This window comes from Amphibalanus amphitrite, unplaced genomic scaffold (assembly GCF_019059575.1).
Source record: "Amphibalanus amphitrite isolate SeventyFive unplaced genomic scaffold, NRLGWU_Aamphi_draft 001071F_arrow, whole genome shotgun sequence".
In the NCBI taxonomy this organism is placed as follows: Eukaryota; Metazoa; Arthropoda; class Thecostraca; order Balanomorpha; family Balanidae; genus Amphibalanus; species Amphibalanus amphitrite.
The window spans coordinates 119982-143433 of NW_024882565.1; the positions used below are offsets into that span (position 1 = coordinate 119982).

At 48.1% G+C, this 23452-nt stretch overlaps 1 protein-coding gene across 24 annotated transcripts in view; it reads left to right on the plus strand.

Moving 5' to 3' along the window:
- LOC122369774 (probable tRNA (guanine(26)-N(2))-dimethyltransferase) overlaps positions 1-23452 on the plus strand; it is a 51982-nt gene that overhangs the window by 3174 nt on the left and 25356 nt on the right. For all 24 annotated transcript variants that reach the window (XM_043344752.1, XM_043344761.1, XM_043344768.1 and 21 more), the window contains 2 exons: positions 167-309; positions 678-930. In XM_043344752.1, the coding sequence (XP_043200687.1) occupies positions 167-309; positions 678-930 (396 nt within the window). The remainder of the gene's footprint in view (positions 1-166; positions 310-677; positions 931-23452) is intronic.

The window sequence follows — 23452 nt, forward strand, 5'->3', positions numbered from 1 at the left end:
TTATCATGATATCTTGCAGACATATAACCCTCATAGAATATAATCAATATCATTATTGAGTTTGCCAGGCTTGTTGCTATCATTCTGGGATGCTCTTGCATGGATCCCTCTTTTTCAAGCATCTTCAGAATGCTAGCTGGCATTATTTCCATTCCTTTTTTTGCAGGCCTCCAACACAGTGAGCCGCTCTGAAATGGTTCTGGACAGGAACGCCTACACTGTGGTGAAGGAGGGGCAGGCAGAGGTGCTGTTCCCCAGCTCGAAGGACGTATTCTACAACCCAGTACAGGAGTTCAACAGGGACCTCAGGTGGGATGTTGATGGTGTGCGGTTTGTGGGATCGGCTGCAGGTAGCTAAAGGGAGTTTAGTGGGTCGGGCTGTGTCCATGTCTAATGGGTACCCATGCTGAACTTTGGCAGTCAAAGTCTCCCGATTCAATCGGAATCAACCGATCGGACGGTAAGAGGCGAGGCGTACGCTACAAGCTCGGCTTAGCGTGTGCTCCGTCTCTTTCAGATCATCCATGATTTATTTGAATAATATGAAATCACTTATTTTTAATGAGCCACTCCTAATTTTCTGGTGTGATGCAGTAGCAACGTTTGCCATGAGATTGAACTTATAAATTGTAACTGTCTGCTTTCTGAGGGTTTTTCACACTTTTCATTATCCCCAGTGTCTCTGTGATCCGAATTCTCGCTCAACAACACCAGCGTAATCTTCGTGAAAAGAAAGCGAAACGGCAAGCCAAGGAAGCAAAGCTCGCCGAAAATGCCAATAAAACAGCTGAGGATCAGCGGGCCAAGGAACGAGTGGGAAAAGAGGAGCTGAAGGAGTCAGGAGAGAGTCAGGATAAGGAGGCACATCCTGCGAATGGCGGTTCTCAGGAGAACGGTGCGGAGGAGCTAAAGCCGGGAGTGAAATGTGAGGTGGGTAGCGAGCTCTTGCTGCACTGCTGCGTTTATGATCTTTTTTGTATGATCTTCCTGGATTGTATTATTGTTTTGTATGATAAGTATTGTATTGCTGAAAATTGTATGATTTTGCTGAAGAAATATTGCTGAATTTCGCAATAGTTGCGTGCTCGAACCGTAAAATCTATATTGAGCATTTCACCTTTTTCGAACTTCTTACCCCAAGCTAACATGTGGCTCGAAGTCGTACCGATGAACGGGGTTCGTGATTTTCCTCGGATAGTAGCTCCGTGATAGAAGTACGTGAGAAGCTCCGTTTGGGCCTAGAGCCACCTAATCATGAATTGCGACTTAATCTTTATAAAAACGCTGCTTGTTCAGCATTTTGATTTTTCGATAGTCATTTGAACCAATTCAAATATTTAAGGAAACAAGATATCTTGGCTCGCTCCGCGTCGCGTTGTCCATAAAATGATTAAGGAGAAAATTTGGGACCGATTGGTGTTTGTCCCGTGTTGATCGGACGTCTAGAAGCTTAGATATTCGCGAAAAACTTGTTGAACTTGCCAAAATACCTGCCAGCTTGCTGTATCACCTGCTACTTGGTAATGTACTGAAAACTTGCTAATGTACTGAAAACCTGCTAAAGGTATTTACTTGCCTAAATACCGCAAAGAACTTGTTCTAAAATACTTGGTATTTACTTGCCTAAATACCGCAAAGAACTTGTTACTTTCCGATGTTTAAATCAGACGTCTTAAGACGACTAAAGACTTTCCAAATTTTTCTTGGTTTTAGTTCGTTTTGACTTGTTTTCAATGAATTGTCTGCAATTTGAGTTATGTTTAATTCCAATTCATATTTTCTTTCACCTACCTATCATTACTCACTTGATTATTGCGTCCTACCTATTAAGTGATTACACATATGTTGAAAGAGCCGGTGGGTGGTTATAATGCAATACCCTGCACGGTGAAGAGCTTGCGAGTATTGCAGCGGTGCGATTGCTGGGGCTTATCGCTGACTGAAAGGGGTAAATACAGTAAATACAGATGGCTGTGTTGGATCCCTTTGCTTTTGCCCAACATTCAGCGTTGGAATTGTGGCTTTACCGTCCCTCTTATTAAAGTTATCTAACTTTTTGTAGCTTCGTCAGGTTAGACACGACGCGCGCGGCGGTATCCATCTGGCGGCCGCTAGCGGAACTACCGCGCACGGCCCGCTTGCCGCACGGGCCTGGCGGCCGCCAGTGGAACTACTGCGCAGGTGGCAGCACCTGCCCGTGGAGAAGTGGCTGGCAATCGGCCGCCCCACTCCCCACCCCGCCCCCACCCAGCTGGCCGCCAGACCGTGGGAACGACTCGGCTCAGCACTGCCGCACGCGCATTCAGCGGCGGGTTGTCGATTTTTCGAGTGTCGGCTGCCGATCTCCCGAGAGCCGGCCACCTGTCAGCCGCCGCTCGGCTCTGTGTTAAGCATATGGGGTATCTCACTTTTCCGAGATCTACGTCAAACTACGTATTTAAAACTACATATTCTACAGCCGAATCTTCCAACTGGGGGTACCTCACTCACAATCGCACGTGAATTCAGCCGCATTCCATCTCACGCGCAATGTTGAAGAGAAATGTGTTTCCGCGGGTATCTCGCAAGCCCTAACAGGAAAAGCTCGCTGCAAAAACTCAGCGCTTCAAAAAAACCCGCAATCCTACTCAGATGGATATTTAAACAAGATATCTTGGCTCGCTCCGCGTCGCTTTGGCCATAAAAAGATTCGGGAGAAAATTTGGGATCGAATGGTGTTTTTCCGGTGACGATCGGACGTCTAGAAGCTTCGATATTGGCGAAAAACTTGTTGAACTTGCAAAAGTACTTGGTACTTGCCAAAGTACTCGGTACTTGCTAAAGTACTCGGTACTTGCCAAAGTACTTGGTACTTGCTTGGTATTTGCATAAGTACTCGGTATTTGCCAAAGTACTTGGTACTTGTTTGGTATTTGCATAAGTACTTGTTACTTGCTTGGTACTTGTAAAAGTACTTGGTACTTGCTTGGTACTTGCGAAAGTACTTGGTACTTGCACTCGCCCCCCCGTTCCCCCGACTCTACTCCCACACCTACCCCCTCGGGATAATTCCGGGTTCGTCGGGTAGGAAAACTTGCCACTCTACTCCCCCCCCCCCACAGAGCCATTTGGTATCGATCGGTGTTGATCCCGTGTCAATCGGTCGTCAATAAGCCGAGATATGCACGGCGAATTATTTCAATCGGCGTCGATCAGAATCTTCAGAACGGAGGGACCCACACTAATTTCTGGCCGTATCTCACTTTTCCGAGATGTACGTCAAACTACGTATTTAAAACTACATATTCTACAGCTGAATCTTCAAACTGGGGGTACCTCAGACCGTGGGAACGACTCGGCTCAGCACTGCCGCACGCGCATTCAGCGGCGGCTTGTCGATTTTTCGAGTGTCGGCTGCCGATCTCCCGAGAGCCGGCCACCTGTCAGCCGCCGCTCGGCTCTGTGTTAAGCATATGGGAACGGCGAATTTCTCCCGGAGGGAAGCACCTCGCTCACAATCGCACGTGAATTCAGCCGCATTCCATCTCACGCGCAATGTTGAAGAGATATGTGTTTCCGCGGGTATCTCGCAAGCCCTAAGAGAAAAAGCTCGCTGCAAAAACTGAGCACTTCAAAAAACCCGCAATCCTACTCAAATAAATAACTGAACAAGATATCTTGGCTCGCTCCGCGTCGCTTTGGCCATAAAAAGATTCGGGAGAAAATTTGGGATCGAATGGTGTTTTTCCGGTGACGATCGGACGTCTAGAAGCTTCGATATTGGCGAAAAACTTGCTGAACTTGCAAAAGTACTTGGTACTTGTTTGGTACTTGCAAAAGTACTTGGTACTTGCTTGGTATTTGCATAAGTACTCGGTATTTGCCAAAGTACTTGGTACTTGCTTGGTATTTGCATAAGTACTTGGTACCTGCTTGGTACTTGTAAAAGTACTTGGTACTTGCTTGGTACTTGCGAAAGTACTTGCTACTTGCACTCGCCCCCCCGTTCCCCCGACTCTACTCCCACCCCTACCCCCTCGGGATAATTCCGGGTTCGTCGGGTAGGAAAACCTGCCACTCTACTCCCCCCCCCCACCCCCACAGCCATTTGGTATCGATCGGTGTTTGTCCCGTGTCAATCGGTCGTCAAAAAGCCGAGATATGCACCGCGAATTATTTCAATCGGCGCCGATCAGAATCTTCAGGACGGAGGTACCCACACTCATTCCTGGCCGTATCTCACTTTTCCGAGATCTACGTCAAACTACGTATTTAAAACTACATATTCTACAGCCGAATCTTCCAACTGGGGGTACCTCACTCACAATCGCACGTGAATTCAGCCGCATTCCATGTCACGCGCAATGCTGAAGAGATATGTGTGCACGCAGATATCTCGCAAGCCCTAAGAGAAAAAGCTCGCTGCAAAAACTGAGCGTTTCAAAAAACCCGAAATCCTACTCAAATGGATACCTAATTAAACAAGATATCTTGGCTCGCTCCGCGTCGCTTTGGCCATAAAAAGATTCGGGAGAAAATTTGGGATCGAATGGTGTTTTTCCGGTGACGATCGGACGTCTAGAAGCTTCGATATTGGCGAAAAACTTGCTGAACTTGCAAAAGTACTTGGTACTTGTTTGGTACTTGCAAAAGTACTTGGTACTTGCTTGGTATTTGCATAAGTACTCGGTATTTGCCAAAGTACTTGGTACTTGCTTGGTATTTGCATAAGTACTTGGTACCTGCTTGGTACTTGTAAAAGTACTTGGTACTTGCTTGGTACTTGCGAAAGTACTTGCTACTTGCACTCGCCCCCCCGTTCCCCCGACTCTACTCCCACCCCTACCCCCTCGGGATAATTCCGGGTTCGTCGGGTAGGAAAACCTGCCACTCTACTCCCCCCCCCCACCCCCACAGCCATTTGGTATCGATCGGTGTTTGTCCCGTGTCAATCGGTCGTCAAAAAGCCGAGATATGCACCGCGAATTATTTCAATCGGCGCCGATCAGAATCTTCAGGACGGAGGTACCCACACTCATTCCTGGCCGTATCTCACTTTTCCGAGATCTACGTCAAACTACGTATTTAAAACTACATATTCTACAGCCGAATCTTCCAACTGGGGGTACCTCACTCACAATCGCACGTGAATTCAGCCGCATTCCATGTCACGCGCAATGCTGAAGAGATATGTGTGCACGCAGATATCTCGCAAGCCCTAAGAGAAAAAGCTCGCTGCAAAAACTGAGCGTTTCAAAAAACCCGAAATCCTACTCAAATGGATAATTAAACAAGATATCTTGGCTCGCTCCGCGTCGCTTTGGCGATAAAAAGATTCGGGAGAAAATTTGGGATCGAATGGTGTTTTTCCGGTGACGATCGGACGTCTAGAAGCTTCGATATTGGCGAAAAACTTGTTGAACTTGCAAAAGTACTTGGTACTTGCCAAAGTACTCGGTACTTGCTAAAGTACTCGGTACTTGCCAAAGTACTTGGTACTTGCTTGGTATTTGCATAAGTACTCGGTATTTGCCAAAGTACTTGGTACTTGTTTGGTATTTGCATAAGTACTTGGTACTTGCTTGGTACTTGTAAAAGTACTTGGTACTTGCTTGGTACTTGCGAAAGTACTTGGTACTTGCACTCGCCCCCCCCCCCCGTTCCCCCGACTCTACTCCCACACCTACCCCCTCGGGATAATTCCGGGTTCGTCGGGTAGGAAAACTTGCCACTCTACTCCCCCCCCCCCCACAGAGCCATTTGGTATCGATCGGTGTTGATCCCGTGTCAATCGGTCGTCAATAAGCCGAGATATGCACGGCGAATTATTTCAATCGGCGTCGATCAGAATCTTCAGAACGGAGGGACCCACACTAATTTCTGGCCGTATCTCACTTTTCCGAGATGTACGTCAAACTACGTATTTAAAACTACATATTCTACAGCTGAATCTTCAAACTGGGGGTACCTCAGACCGTGGGAACGACTCGGCTCAGCACTGCCGCACGCGCATTCAGCGGCGGCTTGTCGATTTTTCGAGTGTCGGCTGCCGATCTCCCGAGAGCCGGCCACCTGTCAGCCGCCGCTCGGCTCTGTGTTAAGCATATGGGAACGGCGAATTTCTCCCGGAGGGAAGCACCTCGCTCACAATCGCACGTGAATTCAGCCGCATTCCATCTCACGCGCAATGTTGAAGAGATATGTGTTTCCGCGGGTATCTCGCAAGCCCTAAGAGAAAAAGCTCGCTGCAAAAACTGAGCACTTCAAAAAACCCGCAATCCTACTCAAATGAATAACTAAACAAGATATCTTGGCTCGCTCCGCGTCGCTTTGGCCATAAAAAGATTCGGGAGAAAATTTGGGATCGAATGGTGTTTTTCCGGTGACGATCGGACGTCTAGAAGCTTCGATATTGGCGAAAAACTTGCTGAACTTGCAAAAGTACTTGGTACTTGTTTGGTACTTGCAAAAGTACTTGGTACTTGCTTGGTATTTGCATAAGTACTCGGTATTTGCCAAAGTACTTGGTACTTGCTTGGTATTTGCATAAGTACTTGGTACCTGCTTGGTACTTGTAAAAGTACTTGGTACTTGCTTGGTACTTGCGAAAGTACTTGCTACTTGCACTCGCCCCCCCGTTCCCCCGACTCTACTCCCACCCCTACCCCCTCGGGATAATTCCGGGTTCGTCGGGTAGGAAAACCTGCCACTCTACTCCCCCCCCCACCCCCACAGCCATTTGGTATCGATCGGTGTTTGTCCCGTGTCAATCGGTCGTCAAAAAGCCGAGATATGCACCGCGAATTATTTCAATCGGCGCCGATCAGAATCTTCAGGACGGAGGTACCCACACTCATTCCTGGCCGTATCTCACTTTTCCGAGATCTACGTCAAACTACGTATTTAAAACTACATATTCTACAGCCGAATCTTCCAACTGGGGGTACCTCACTCACAATCGCACGTGAATTCAGCCGCATTCCATGTCACGCGCAATGCTGAAGAGATATGTGTGCACGCAGATATCTCGCAAGCCCTAAGAGAAAAAGCTCGCTGCAAAAACTGAGCGTTTCAAAAAACCCGAAATCCTACTCAAATGGATAATTAAACAAGATATTCCAAAGCTCGCTCCGCGTCGCTTTGGCCATAAAAAGATTCGGGAGAAAATTTGGGATCGAATGGTGTTTTTCCGGTGACGATCGGACGTCTAGAAGCTTCGATATTGGCGAAAAACTTGCTGAACTTGCAAAAGTACTTGGTACTTGTTTGGTACTTGCAAAAGTACTTGGTACTTGCTTGGTATTTGCATAAGTACTCGGTATTTGCCAAAGTACTTGGTACTTGCTTGGTATTTGCATAAGTACTTGGTACCTGCTTGGTACTTGTAAAAGTACTTGGTACTTGCTTGGTACTTGCGAAAGTACTTGCTACTTGCACTCGCCCCCCCGTTCCCCCGACTCTACTCCCACCCCTACCCCCTCGGGATAATTCCGGGTTCGTCGGGTAGGAAAACCTGCCACTCTACTCCCCCCCCACCCCCACAGCCATTTGGTATCGATCGGTGTTTGTCCCGTGTCAATCGGTCGTCAAAAAGCCGAGATATGCGCCGCGAATTATTTCAATCGGCGCCGATCAGAATCTTCAGGACGGAGGTACCCACACTCATTCCTGGCCGTATCTCACTTTTCCGAGATCTACGTCAAACTACGTATTTAAAACTACATATTCTACAGCCGAATCTTCCAACTGGGGGTACCTCACTCACAATCGCACGTGAATTCAGCCGCATTCCATGTCACGCGCAATGCTGAAGAGATATGTGTTTCCGCGGGTATCTCGCAAGCCCTAAGAGAAAAAGCTCGCTGCAAAAACTGAGCACTTCAAAAAACCCGCAATCCTACTCAAATAAATAACTGAACAAGATATCTTGGCTCGCTCCGCGTCGCTTTGGCCATAAAAAGATTCGGGAGAAAATTTGGGATCGAATGGTGTTTTTCCGGTGACGATCGGACGTCTAGAAGCTTCGATATTGGCGAAAAACTTGCTGAACTTGCAAAAGTACTTGGTACTTGTTTGGTACTTGCAAAAGTACTTGGTACTTGCTTGGTATTTGCATAAGTACTCGGTATTTGCCAAAGTACTTGGTACTTGCTTGGTATTTGCATAAGTACTTGGTACCTGCTTGGTACTTGTAAAAGTACTTGGTACTTGCTTGGTACTTGCGAAAGTACTTGCTACTTGCACTCGCCCCCCCCCGTTCCCCCGACTCTACTCCCACCCCTACCCCCTCGGGATAATTCCGGGTTCGTCGGGTAGGAAAACCTGCCACTCTACTCCCCTTCCACCCCCACAGCCATTTGGTATCGATCGGTGTTTGTCCCGTGTCAATCGGTCGTCAAAAAGCCGAGATATGCACCGCGAATTATTTCAATCGGCGCCGATCAGAATCTTCAGGACGGAGGTACCCACACTCATTCCTGGCCGTATCTCACTTTTCCGAGATCTACGTCAAACTACGTATTTAAAACTACATATTCTACAGCCGAATCTTCCAACTGGGGGTACCTCACTCACAATCGCACGTGAATTCAGCCGCATTCCATGTCACGCGCAATGCTGAAGAGATATGTGTGCACGCAGATATCTCGCAAGCCCTAAGAGAAAAAGCTCGCTGCAAAAACTGAGCGTTTCAAAAAACCCGAAATCCTACTCAAATGGATAATTAAACAAGATATCTTGGCTCGCTCCGCGTCGCTTTGGCCATAAAAAGATTCGGGAGAAAATTTGGGATCGAATGGTGTTTTTCCGGTGACGATCGGACGTCTAGAAGCTTCGATATTGGCGAAAAACTTGCTGAACTTGCAAAAGTACTTGGTACTTGTTTGGTACTTGCAAAAGTACTTGGTACTTGCTTGGTATTTGCATAAGTACTCGGTATTTGCCAAAGTACTTGGTACTTGCTTGGTATTTGCATAAGTACTTGGTACCTGCTTGGTACTTGTAAAAGTACTTGGTACTTGCTTGGTACTTGCGAAAGTACTTGCTACTTGCACTCGCCCCCCCCCGTTCCCCCGACTCTACTCCCACCCCTACCCCCTCGGGATAATTCCGGGTTCGTCGGGTAGGAAAACCTGCCACTCTACTCCCCCCCCCCCACCCCCACAGCCATTTGGTATCGATCGGTGTTTGTCCCGTGTCAATCGGTCGTCAAAAAGCCGAGATATGCACCGCGAATTATTTCAATCGGCGCCGATCAGAATCTTCAGGACGGAGGTACCCACACTCATTCCTGGCCGTATCTCACTTTTCCGAGATCTACGTCAAACTACGTATTTAAAACTACATATTCTACAGCCGAATCTTCCAACTGGGGGTACCTCACTCACAATCGCACGTGAATTCAGCCGCATTCCATGTCACGCGCAATGCTGAAGAGATATGTGTGCACGCAGATATCTCGCAAGCCCTAAGAGAAAAAGCTCGCTGCAAAAACTGAGCGTTTCAAAAAACCCGAAATCCTACTCAAATGGATAATTAAACAAGATATCTTGGCTCGCTCCGCGTCGCTTTGGCCATAAAAAGATTCGGGAGAAAATTTGGGATCGAATGGTGTTTTTCCGGTGACGATCGGACGTCTAGAAGCTTCGATATTGGCGAAAAACTTGTTGAACTTGCAAAAGTACTTGGTACTTGCCAAAGTACTCGGTACTTGCCAAAGTACTTGGTACTTGCTTGGTATTTGCATAAGTACTCGGTATTTGCCAAAGTACTTGGTACTTGTTTGGTATTTGCATAAGTACTTGGTACTTGCTTGGTACTTGTAAAAGTACTTGGTACTTGCTTGGTACTTGCGAAAGTACTTGGTACTTGCACTCGCCCCCCCCCCGTTCCCCCGACTACTCCCACACCTACCCCCTCGGGATAATTCCGGGTTCGTCGGGTAGGAAAACTTGCCACTCTACTCCCCCCCCCCCCCCACAGAGCCATTTGGTATCGATCGGTGTTGATCCCGTGTCAATCGGTCGTCAATAAGCCGAGATATGCACGGCGAATTATTTCAATCGGCGTCGATCAGAATCTTCAGAACGGAGGGACCCACACTAATTTCTGGCCGTATCTCACTTTTCCGAGATGTACGTCAAACTACGTATTTAAAACTACATATTCTACAGCTGAATCTTCAAACTGGGGGTACCTCAGACCGTGGGAACGACTCGGCTCAGCACTGCCGCACGCGCATTCAGCGGCGGCTTGTCGATTTTTCGAGTGTCGGCTGCCGATCTCCCGAGAGCCGGCCACCTGTCAGCCGCCGCTCGGCTCTGTGTTAAGCATATGGGAACGGCGAATTTCTCCCGGAGGGAAGCACCTCGCTCACAATCGCACGTGAATTCAGCCGCATTCCATCTCACGCGCAATGTTGAAGAGATATGTGTTTCCGCGGGTATCTCGCAAGCCCTAAGAGAAAAAGCTCGCTGCAAAAACTGAGCACTTCAAAAAACCCGCAATCCTACTCAAATGAATAACTAAACAAGATATCTTGGCTCGCTCCGCGTCGCTTTGGCCATAAAAAGATTCGGGAGAAAATTTGGGATCGAATGGTGTTTTTCCGGTGACGATCGGACGTCTAGAAGCTTCGATATTGGCGAAAAACTTGCTGAACTTGCAAAAGTACTTGGTACTTGTTTGGTACTTGCAAAAGTACTTGGTACTTGCTTGGTATTTGCATAAGTACTCGGTATTTGCCAAAGTACTTGGTACTTGCTTGGTATTTGCATAAGTACTTGGTACCTGCTTGGTACTTGTAAAAGTACTTGGTACTTGCTTGGTACTTGCGAAAGTACTTGCTACTTGCACTCGCCCCCCCGTTCCCCCGACTCTACTCCCACCCCTACCCCCTCGGGATAATTCCGGGTTCGTCGGGTAGGAAAACCTGCCACTCTACTCCCCCCCCCCTCCCCCACAGCCATTTGGTATCGATCGGTGTTTGTCCCGTGTCAATCGGTCGTCAAAAAGCCGAGATATGCACCGCGAATTATTTCAATCGGCGCCGATCAGAATCTTCAGGACGGAGGTACCCACACTCATTCCTGGCCGTATCTCACTTTTCCGAGATCTACGTCAAACTACGTATTTAAAACTACATATTCTACAGCCGAATCTTCCAACTGGGGGTACCTCACTCACAATCGCACGTGAATTCAGCCGCATTCCATGTCACGCGCAATGCTGAAGAGATATGTGTGCACGCAGATATCTCGCAAGCCCTAAGAGAAAAAGCTCGCTGCAAAAACTGAGCGTTTCAAAAAACCCGAAATCCTACTCAAATGGATAATTAAACAAGATATCTTGGCTCGCTCCGCGTCGCTTTGGCAATCAAAGTATGAGGGAGAAAATTTGGGATCGATTGGTGTTCGTCCCGTGTTAATCGGACGTCTAGAAGCTTAGATATTCACGAAAAACTTGTTGAACCTGCCAAAGTACCTGCCAGCTTGCTGTATCACCTGCTACTTGGTAATGTACTGAAAACTTGCTAATGTACTGAAAACCTGCCAAAGTACTTGGTATTTACTTGCCTAAATACCGCAAAGAACTTGTTCCTTTCCGACGTTTAAATCAGACGTCTTTAGTCGATCAAAGACTTTGCGAATTTGCCTTGGTCTCAGATAATTTTGATTTGTTCCAATGAATTATTTGTAATTTGAATTATACTTGTTCCCAATTTGTATTTTGTTTCACCTACCTATCATTTCTAACTTGTTTTAGCGTCCTACCTATTAAGCGATTACACATACGTAGAGAGTGCCGGTGGGTGGTTATAATGCAATACCCTGCACGGTGAACAGCTTGCGAGTTTTACAGCGGTGCGATTGCTGGGGCTTATCGCTGACAGAAAAGGGTAAATACAGTAAATACAGATGGCTGTGTTGGATCCCTTTGCTTTTGCCCAACATTCAGCGTTGGAATTGTGGCTTTACCGTCCCTCTTATCAAAGTTATCTAACTTTTTGTAGCTTCGTCAGGTTAGACACGACGCGCGTGACCTCTGGCGGCCGCTGGCGGAACTACCGCGCACGGCCCGCACACGGGCCTGGCGGCCGCCAGTGGAACTACTGCGCAGGTGGCAGCACCTACCCGTGGAGAAGCGGCTGGCAATCGGCCGCCCCACTCCCCACCCCGCCCCCACCCAGCTGGCCGCCAGACCGTGGGAACGACTCGGCTCAGCGCTGCCGGCCGCTGGACGGGGAAACCCCGCCCCGCCGCCCGCCGCCCAACACACTGCCGCCGGGCCGGCCGGTGGAATTTTCCAGCCGTCTCTCCGGAACGGCGGCACCCCGCTCATCTTCGCACGCGCATTCAGCGGCGGCTTGTCGATTTTTCGAGTGTCGGCTGCCGATCTCCCGAGAGCCGGCCACCTGTCAGCCGCCGCTCGGCTCCGTGTTAAGCATATGGGGACGGCGAATTTCTCCCGGAGGGAAGCACCTCGCTCACAAAAGCACGTGAATCAGCCGCATTCCTGTGTGGCGCGCAATGCTGAAGAGATATGTGTTTCCGCGGGTATCTCGCAGGCCCTAAGAGAAAAAGCTCGCTGCAAAAACTCAGCGCTTCAAAAAACCCGCAATCCTACTCAAATGGATATTTAAACAAGATATTCCAAAGCTCGCTCCGCGTCGCTTTGGCCATAAAAAGATTCGGGAGAAAATTTGGGATCGAATGGTGTTTTTCCGGTGACGATCGGACGTCTAGAAGCTTCGATATTGGCGAAAAACTTGCTGAACTTGCAAAAGTACTTGGTACTTGTTTGGTACTTGCAAAAGTACTTGGTACTTGCTTGGTATTTGCATAAGTACTCGGTATTTGCCAAAGTACTTGGTACTTGCTTGGTATTTGGATAAGTACTTGGTACCTGCTTGGTACTTGTAAAAGTACTTGGTACTTGCTTGGTACTTGCGAAAGTACTTGCTACTTGCACTCGCCCCCCCCGTTCCCCCGACTCTACTCCCACCCCTACCCCCTCGGGATAATTCCGGGTTCGTCGGGTAGGAAAACCTGCCACTCTACTCCCCCCCCCCCCCACCCCCACAGCCATTTGGTATCGATCGGTGTTTGTCCCGTGTCAATCGGTCGTCAAAAAGCCGAGATATGCACCGCGAATTATTTCAATCGGCGCCGATCAGAATCTTCAGGACGGAGGTACCCACACTCATTCCTGGCCGTATCTCACTTTTCCGAGATCTACGTCAAACTACGTATTTAAAACTACATATTCTACAGCCGAATCTTCCAACTGGGGGTACCTCACTCACAATCGCACGTGAATTCAGCCGCATTCCATGTCACGCGCAATGCTGAAGAGATATGTGTGCACGCAGATATCTCGCAAGCCCTAAGAGAAAAAGCTCGCTGCAAAAACTGAGCGTTTCAAAAAACCCGAAATCCTACTCAAATGGATAATTAAACAAGATATCTTGGCTCGCTCCGCGTCGCTTTGGCCATAAAAAGATTCGGGAGAAAATTTGGGATCGAATGGTGTTTTTCCGGTGACGATCGGACGTCTAGAAGCTTCGATATTGGCGAAAAACTTGTTGAACTTGCAAAAGTACTTGGTACTTGCTTGGTACTTGCCAAAGTACTCGGTACTTGCCAAAGTACTTGGTACTTGCTTGGTATTTGCATAAGTACTCGGTATTTGCATAAGTACTCGGTATTTTCCAAAGTACTTGGTACTTGCATGGTACTTGTAAAAGTACTTGGTACTTGCTTGGTACTTGCGAAAGTACTTGGTACTTGCTTAATACTTGCGAAAGTACTTGGTACGTGCCCCCCCGTTCCCCCGACTCTACTCCCACCCGTACCCCCTCGGGATAATTCCGGGTTCGTCGGGTAGGAAAACTTGCCACTCTATCCCCCCCCCCCAAAGCCATTTGGTATCGATCGGTGTTTGTCCCGTGTCAATCGGTCGTCAATAAGCAGATATGCACGGCGAATTATTTCAATCCGGGTTCGTCGGGTAGGAAAACTTGCCACTCTATCCCCCCCCCAAAGCCATTTGGTATCGATCGGTGTTTGTCCCGTGTCAATCGGTCGTCAATAAGCAGATATGCACGCCGTATCTCACTTTTCCGAGATGTACGTCAAACTACGTATTTAAAACTACATATTCTACAGCCGAATCTTCCAACTGGGGGTACCTCACTCACAATCGCACGTGAATTCAGCCGCATTCCATGTCACGCGCAATGCTGAAGAGATATGTGTGCACGCAGATATCTCGCAAGCCCTAAGAGAAAAAGCTCGCTGCAAAAACTGAGCGTTTCAAAAAACCCGGAATCCTACTCAAATGGATATTTAAACAAGATATCTTGGCTCGCTCCGCGTCGCTTTGGCCATAAAAAGATTCGGGAGAAAATTTGGGATCGAATGGTGTTTTTCCGGTGACGATCGGACGTCTAGAAGCTTCGATATTGGCGAAAAACTTGCTGAACTTGCAAAAGTACTTGGTACTTGCCAAAGTACTCGGTACTTGCCAAAGTACTTGGTACTTGCTTGGTATTTGCATAAGTACTCGGTATTTGCCAAAGTACTTGGTACTTGCTTGGTATTTGCATAAGTACTTGGTACTTGCTTGGTACTTGTAAAAGTACTTGGTACTTGCGAAAGTACTTGGTACTTGCTTGGTACTTGTACTCGCCCCCCCCCTTGTTCCCCCGACTCTACTCCCACCCCTACACCCTCGGGATAATTCCGGGTTCGTCGGGTAGAAAAACTTGCCACTCTATCCCCCCCCCCCCCCAGAGCCATTTGGTATCGATCGGTGTTTGTCCCGTGTCAATCGGTCGTCAATAAGCCGAGATATGCAGGGCGACTTATTTCAATCGGCGCCGATCATAATCTTCAGGACGGAGGTACATACCCACACTCATTTCTGGCCGTATCTCACTTTTCCGAGATCTACGTCAAACTACGTATTTAAAACTACAATTCTACAGCCGAATCTTCCAACTGGGGGTACCTCACTCACAATCGCACGTGATTCAGCCGCATTCCTGTGAGGCGCGCAATGTTGAAGAGATATGTGTGCACGCAGATATCTCGCAAGCCCTAAGAGAAAAAGCTCGCTGCAAAAACTGAGCGTTTCAAAAAACCCGAAATCCTACTCAAATGAATAATACTCGCCCCCCCCCCCTTGTTCCCCCGACTCTACTCCCACCCCTACACCCTCGGGATAATTCCGGGTTCGTCGGGTAGAAAAACTTGCCACTCTATCCCCCCCCCCCCCCAGAGCCATTTGGTATCGATCGGTGTTTGTCCCGTGTCAATCGGTCGTCAATAAGCCGAGATATGCAGGGCGACTTATTTCAATCGGCGCCGATCATAATCTTCAGGACGGAGGTACATACCCACACTCATTTCTGGCCGTATCTCACTTTTCCGAGATCTACGTCAAACTACGTATTTAAAACTACAATTCTACAGCCGAATCTTCCAACTGGGGGTACCTCACTCACAATCGCACGTGATTCAGCCGCATTCCTGTGAGGCGCGCAATGTTGAAGAGATATGTGTGCACGCAGATATCTCGCAAGCCCTAAGAGAAAAAGCTCGCTGCAAAAACTGAGCGTTTCAAAAAACCCGAAATCCTACTCAAATGAATAATTAAACAAGATATCTTGGCTCGCTCCGCGTCGCTTTGACCATAAAAAGATTCGGGAGAAAATTTGGGATCGAATGGTGTTTTTCCGGTGACGATCGGACGTCTAGAAGCTTCGATATTGGCGAAAAACTTGCTGAACTTGCAAAAGTACTTGGTACTTGCCAAAGTACTCGGTACTTGCCAAAGTACTTGGTACTTGCTTGGTATTTGCATAAGTACTCGGTATTTGCCAAAGTACTTGGTACTTGCTTGGTATTTGCATAAGTACTTGGTACTTGCTTGGTACTTGTAAAAGTACTTGGTACTTGCGAAAGTACTTGGTACTTGCTTGGTACTTGTACTCGCCCCCCCCCCTTGTTCCCCCGACTCTACTCCCACCCCTACACCCTCGGGATAATTCCGGGTTCGTCGGGTAGAAAAACTTGCCACTCTATCCCCCCCCCCCCCAGAGCCATTTGGTATCGATCGGTGTTTGTCCCGTGTCAATCGGTCGTCAATAAGCCGAGATATGCACGGCGACTTATTTCAATCGGCGCCGATCATAATCTTCAGGACGGAGGTACCCACACTCATTTCTGGCCGTATCTCACTTTTCCGAGATCTACGTCAAACTACGTATTTAAAACTACAATTCTACAGCCGAATCTTCCAACTGGGGGTACCTCACTCACAATCGCACGTGATTCAGCCGCATTCCTGTGAGGCGCGCAATGTTGAAGAGATATGTGTGCACGCAGATATCTCGCAAGCCCTAAGAGAAAAAGCTCGCTGCAAAAACTGAGCGTTTCAAAAAACCCGAAATCCTACTCAAATGAATAATTAAACAAGATATCTTGGCTCGCTCCGCGTCGCTTTGGCCATAAAAAGATTCGGGAGAAAATTTGGGATCGAATGGTGTTTTTCCGGTGACGATCGGACGTCTAGAAGCTTCGATATTGGCGAAAAACTTGTTGAACTTGCAAAAGTACTTGGTACTTGCTTGGTACTTGCCAAAGTACTTGGTACTTGCTTGGTATTTGCATAAGTACTCGGTATTTGCCAAAATACTTGGTACTTGCTTGGTATTTGCATAAGTTCTTGGTACTTGCTTGGTACTTGTAAAAGTACTTGGTACTTGCGAAAGTACTTGGTACTTGCTTGGTACTTGTACTCGCCCCCCCCCCCCCCTGTTCCCCCGACTCTACTCCCACCCCTACCCCCTCGGGATATTTCCGGGTTCGTCGGGTAGGAAAACTTGCCACTCTATCCCCCCCCCCCCCCAGAGCCATTTGGTATCGATCGGTGTTTGTCCCGTGTCAATCGGTCGTCAATAAGCCGAGATATGCACGGCGAATTATTTCAATCGGCGCCGATCAGAATCTTCAGGACGGAGGTACCCACACTCATTCCTGGCCATATCTCACTTTTCCGAGATTTACGTCAAACTACGTATTTAAAACTACATTTTCTACAGCCGAATCTTCCAACTGGGGGTACCTCACTCACAATCGCACGTGAATTCAGCCGCATTCCATGTCACGCGCAATGCTGAAGAGATATGTGTGCACGCAGATATCTCGCAAGCCCTAAGAGAAAAAGCTCGCTGCAAAAACTCAGCGCTTCAAAAAACCCGAAATCCTACTCAAATGGATAATTAAACAAGATATCTTGGCTCGCTCCGCGTCGCTTTGGCAATCAAAGTATGAGGGAGAAAATTTGGGATCGATTGGTGTTCGTCCCGTGTTAATCGGACGTCTAGAAGCTTAGATATTCACGAAAAACTTGTTGAACTTGCCAAAGTACCTGCCAGCTTGCTGTATCACCTGCTACTTGGTAATGTACTGAAAACTTGCTAATGTACTGAAAACCTGCCAAAGTACTTGGTATTTACTTGCCTAAATACCGCAAAGAACTTGCTACTTTCCGACGTAAAATCAGACGTCTTTAGACGATCAAAGACTTCGCGAATTTGCCTTGGTCTCTGATAATTTTGATTTGTTTTAATGAATTGTTTGCCATTCGAGTTATGCTTATTTCCTATTCATAGTTTAGTTAACCTATCTATCATTTATCCCTTGCTCTACGCGTCCTACCTATTAAGCGATTACACATACGTTGAGAGGGCCGGTGGGTGGTTATAATCCAATACCCTGCACGGTGAACAGCTTGCGAGTTTTACAGCGGTGCGATTGCTGGGGCTTATCGCTGACAGAAAAAGGTAAATACAGTAAATACAGATGGCTGTGTTGGATCCCTTTGCTTTCGCCCAACATTCAGCGTTAGAATTGTGGCTTTACCGTCCCTCTTATAAAAGTTATCTAACTTTTTGTACCTTCGTCAGGTTAGACACGACGCGCGTGACCTCTGGCGGCCGCTGGCGGAACTACCGCGCACGGCCCGCACACGGGTCTGGCGGCCGCCAGTGGAACTACTGCGCAGGTGGCAGCACCTGCCTGTGGAGAAGCGGCTGGCACTCGGCCCCCCCACTCCCCACCCCGCCCCCACCCAGCTGGCCGCCAGACCGTGGGAACGACTCGGCTCAGCGCTGCCGGCCGCTGGACGGGGAAACCCCGCCCCGCCGCCCGCCGCCCGACACACTGCCGCCGGGCCGGCCGGTGGAATTTTCCAGCCGTCTCTCCGGAACGGCGGTAGCCCGCTCATCTTCGCACGCGCATTCAGCGGCCGGTTGTCGATTTTTCGAGTGTCGGCTGCCGATCTCCCGAGAGCCGGCCACCTGTCAGCCACCGCTCGGCTCTGTGTTAAGCATATGGGGACGGCGAATTTCTCCCGGAGGGAAGCACCTCGCTCACAAAAGCACGTGAATCAGCCGCATTCCTGTGAGGCGCGCAATGTTGAAGAGATATGTGTGCACGCAGCTATCTCGCAAGCCCTAAGAGAAAAAGCTCGCTGCAAAAACTCAACGTTTCAAAAAACCCGCAATCCTACTCAAATGAATAACTAAACGAGTGTCGGCTGCCGATCTCCCGAGAGCCGGCCACCTGTCAGCCGCCGCTCGGCTCTGTGTTAAGCATATGGGGTATCTCACTTTTCCGAGATCTACGTCAAACTACGTATTTAAAACTACATATTCTACAGCCGAATCTTGAAACTGAGGGTACCTCACTCACAATCGCACGTGATTCAGCCGCATTCCTGTGAGGCGCGCAATGTTGAAGAGATATGTGTGCACGCAGCTATCTCGCAAGCCCTAAGAGAAAAAGCTCGCTGCAAAAACTGAGCACTTCAAAAAACCCGAAATCCTACTCAAATGAATATTTAAACAAGATATCTTGGCTCGCTTCGCGTCGCGTTGGCCATAAAAATGATTAAGGAGAAAATTTGGGTCCGATTGGTGTTTGTCCCGTGTTGATCGGACGTCTAGAAGCTTAGATATTCGCGAAAAACTTGTTGAACTTGCCAAAATACCTGCCAGCTTGCTGTATCACCTGCTACTTGGTAATGTACTGAAAACTTGCTAATGTACTGAAAACCTGCCAAAGGTATTTACTTGCCTAAATACCGCAAAGAACTTGTTCTAAAATACTTGGTATTTACTTGCCTAAATACCGCAAAGAACTTGTTCCTTTCCGACGTTTAAATCAGACTTTTTAAGACAATTAAAGATTTCCCAAATTTCCCTTGGTCTCAGTTCGTTTTGATTTGTATTCAATGAATAGTTTGCAATTTGAATTTTGTTTAATTTCAATTCCCAAGTTGTATATTGTTTCACCTACTTTTTGTATATTGTTTCACCTACTTTTCATTTCTCATTTGATATTTGCGTCCTACCTATTAAACGATTACACTTACGTTGAAAGAGCCGGTGGGTGCTTATAATGCAATACCCTGCACGGTGAACAGCTTGCGAGTTTTGCAGCGGTGCGATTGCTGGGGCTTATCGCTGACTGAAAACGGTAAATACAGTAAATACAGATGGCTGTGTTGGATCCCTTTGCTTTTGCCCAACATTCAGCGTTGGAATTGTGGCTTTACCGTCCCTCTTATTAAAGTTATCTAACTTTTTGTAGCTTCGTCAGGTTAGACACGACGCGCGCGGCGGTATCCATCTGGCGGCCGCTGGCGGAACTACCGCGCACGGCCCGCTTGCCGCACGGGCCTGGCGGCCGCCAGTGGAACTACTGCGCAGGTGGCAGCACCTGCCCGTGGAGAAGCGGCTGGCAATCGGCCGCCCAACTCCCCACCCCGCCCCCACCCAGCTGGCCGCCAGACCGTGGGAACGACTCGGCTCAGCACTGCCGCACGCGCATTCAGCGGCGGGTTGTCGATTTTTCGAGTGTCGGCTGCCGATCTCCCGAGAGCCGGCCACCTGTCAGCCGCCGCTCGGCTGTGTTAAGCATATGGGGTATCTCACTTTTCCGAGATCTACGTCAAACTACGTATTTAAAACTACATATTCTACAGCCGAATCTTCCAACTGGGGGTACCTCACTCACAATCGCACGTGAATTCAGCCGCATTCCATGTCACGCGCAATGCTGAAGAGATATGTGTGCACGCAGCTATCTCGCAAGCCCTAAGAGAAAAAGCTCGCTGCAAAAACTCAGCGCTTCAAAAAACCCGAAATCCTACTCAAATGGATAATTAAACAAGATATCTTGGCTCGCTCCGCGTCGCGTTGGCCATAAAATGATTAAGGAGAAAATTTGGGACCGATTGGTGTTTGTCCCGTGTTGATCGGACGTCTAGAAGCTTAGATATTCGCGAAAAACTTGTTGAACTTGCCAAAATACCTGCCAGCTTGCTGTATCACCTGCTACTTGGTAATGTACTGAAAACTTGCTAATGTACTGAAAACCTGCCAAAGGTAGTTACTTGCCTAAATACCGCAAAGAACTTGTTCTAAAATACTTGGTATTTTCTTGCCTAAATACCGCAAAGAACTTGTTCCTTTCCGACGTTTAAATCAGACGTTTTAAGACGAACAAAGACTTCCCAAAGTTCCCTTGGTCACAGTTTGTTTTGATTTGTTTCCAATAATTGATTGCAATTGGATTTGGGTTATGCTTAATTCCAATTCGTATTTTATTTCACCTACCTATCATGTCTTTCTTGCTTTTAGCGTCCTACCTATTAAACGATTACACTTATGTTGAAAGAGCCGGTGGGTGCTTATAATGCAATACCCTGCACGGTGAACAGCTTGCGAGTTTTGCAGCGGTGCGATTGCTGGGGCTTATCGCTGACTGAAAAGGGTAAATACAGTAAATACAGATGGCTGTGTTGGATCCCTTTGCTTTCGCCCAACATTCAGCGTTGGAATTGTGGCTTTACCGTCCCTCTTATTAAAGTTATCTAACTTTTTGTAGCTTCGTCAGGTTAGACACGACGCGCGCGGCGGTATCCATCTGGCGGCCGCTGGCGGAACTACCGCGCACGGCCCGCTTGCCACACGGGCCTGGCGGCCGCCAGTGGAACTACTGCGCAGGTGGCAGCACCTGCCCGTGGAGAAGCGGCTGGCAATCGGCCGGCCCGCGAGTTACCTAAGTGTGGAACTGTACGTCAATTATAGGGCTCTGATTGGTGACTTTGGTCGAGGGATGACGCTCATAGCATGACGTCACTCACGTACTTGGCCGGACCAACGGCGTAGCCCAGGCGCGCCGAGCCAATCCAGAGGCTCTCAAACTCAAATGTACAGATCCTGCGCATTGAATGGCGAAACTTCGGCGAGTTCGCTTGAGTTTGGAAGCCCCTGCCGGAGAACTGGAGACGGCCGCTTTATTCGCTGGACAGTGGATAGCGCAGATGGCGATTGACGGTGCCAAAAAGACGATGAGGAAAAGGAGTTGAGCAGTAAATTATACGCCTGTGCTTGTGCATAGCTGAGTGGTAAATTGTAAAATGCTTAGGCTTTGAAGAGATGCAGTGTAGTTTAGCCGACTCAGGGGTATTCTACCGAGTTATGTAAGGCGGAAGGGTCGCAAGTCGTTTGTTTCCATGATTACCTAATGAAAATGTAAAGCGTAATGGTAAGTTGATAATACAGCGTGGTTGGGGCATCTGCTCAGTCCATTTCTATTTTCTTCTCTGCAATAGTGCATTCGCTACTGTATAATTCATTTCAAGAGGCACTGGGCTGCGCCGGCTGAATTATTCCGAAACCATCAGTGAATTCATTTGCTGTCGTCACAGTCACTCACAACAATACGAATCGTTCAGTCGTGCGCTGGGAGTCCGCCAAGTTTGAGTGTGCTGCAGAGTGCAGACTGGACCGCCGAGAATATAACATTCCCGCCTCCCTGGGCGAGCGGCGCATTGGAGCCGAAGGAAACTGCTTCAGTTTTTTTTTGTGTGGGGAGGATACCAATGTTTGAAAATTATTTTCTGGAATGATGCAATATGGAAAGGTTTCTTGAATACCTAGAGGGCTGTCGAGAAGATGCATATTTTCTCATTTGCTAACCGATACTACAACGCGAAAAGACGCAAATGTTGCATACTTAAGTCTAATAAAGGTTTAAGAACTTCGTGAACCATGCCTAATGGCTAATTGACCGAGACCCAGTTATTTGCCACTGCAGGTAGGTACTATACTCATTTGTGAACAGAAAGTTCCACCACCACTCGCCAGAAATTCAATGAGCAGTTGCTTATTTTTAAACGTTTGAGTAACAACCTTTAAAAATTGTCCTCCCTTTCAATAGTTTGCGCGAAGACACAAAGCCAGAATCAACCAGGCAATACCAGAATCCGTTGCGCAGCGTGTCTGATGTGCCCCAATTTTCAATCCACATAGCATAGCACACACTAAATGCAGGTACGGTCACCTACACATCAGGTATTTGAAGGACGTGATAGCTCATACACATGGAAGAAACACCATGCGCTAAAATTAAATGTGATTAACTAGCTACACCAGAAGTTTGACGTCCGATGCCTCTCCGCCAAGTTAAGACCATGCCAATCTCGGCCAGTCTGCCGCCGCGCCGGCACTGGCCGTGGTGTGACGTCATCCGGCCGGCTCGGCGCTGGGTAGTTCCACACTTAGGTAACTCGCGGCCGGCCCACTCCCCACCCCGCCCCCACCCAGCTGGCGGCCAGACCGTGGGAACGACTCGGCTCAGCACTGCCGCACGCGCATTCAGCGGCGGGTTGTCGATTTTTCGAGTGTCGGCTGCCGATCTCCCGAGAGCCGGCCACCTGTCAGCCGCCGCTCGGCTCTGTGTTAAGCATATGGGGTATCTCACTTTTCCGAGATCTACGTCAAACTACGTATTTAAAACTACATATTCTACAGCCGAATCTTCAAACTGAGGGTACCTCACTCACAATCGCACGTGAATTCAGCCGCATTCCATGTCACGCGCAATGTTGAAGAGATATGTGTGCACGCAGATATCTCGCAGGCCCTAACAGAAAAAGCTCGCTGCAAAAACTGAGCAATTCAAAAAAACCCGCAATCCTACTCAAATGGATAATTAAACAAGATATCTTGGCTCGCTCCGCGTCGCTTTGGCCATAAAAAGATTCGGGAGAAAATTTGGGATCGAATGGTGTTTTTCCGGTGACGATCGGACGTCTAGAAGCTTCGATATTGGCGAAAAACTTGCTGAACTTGCAAAAGTACTTGGTACTTGCTTGGTACTTGCCAAAGTACTCGGTACTTGCCAAAGTACTTGGTACTTGCTTGGTATTTGCATAAGTACTCGGTATTTGCCAAAGTACTTGGTATTTGCTTGAAGTACTTGGTACTTGTTTGGTATTTTCATAAGCACTCGGTATTTGCCAAAGTACTTGGTGTATGTTTCGACTACCTGGTCTGTTTTGTATGTTTTGAACGTTGTATGTTACGACTTCCATGTATGCTTTGATAAGTGTACGC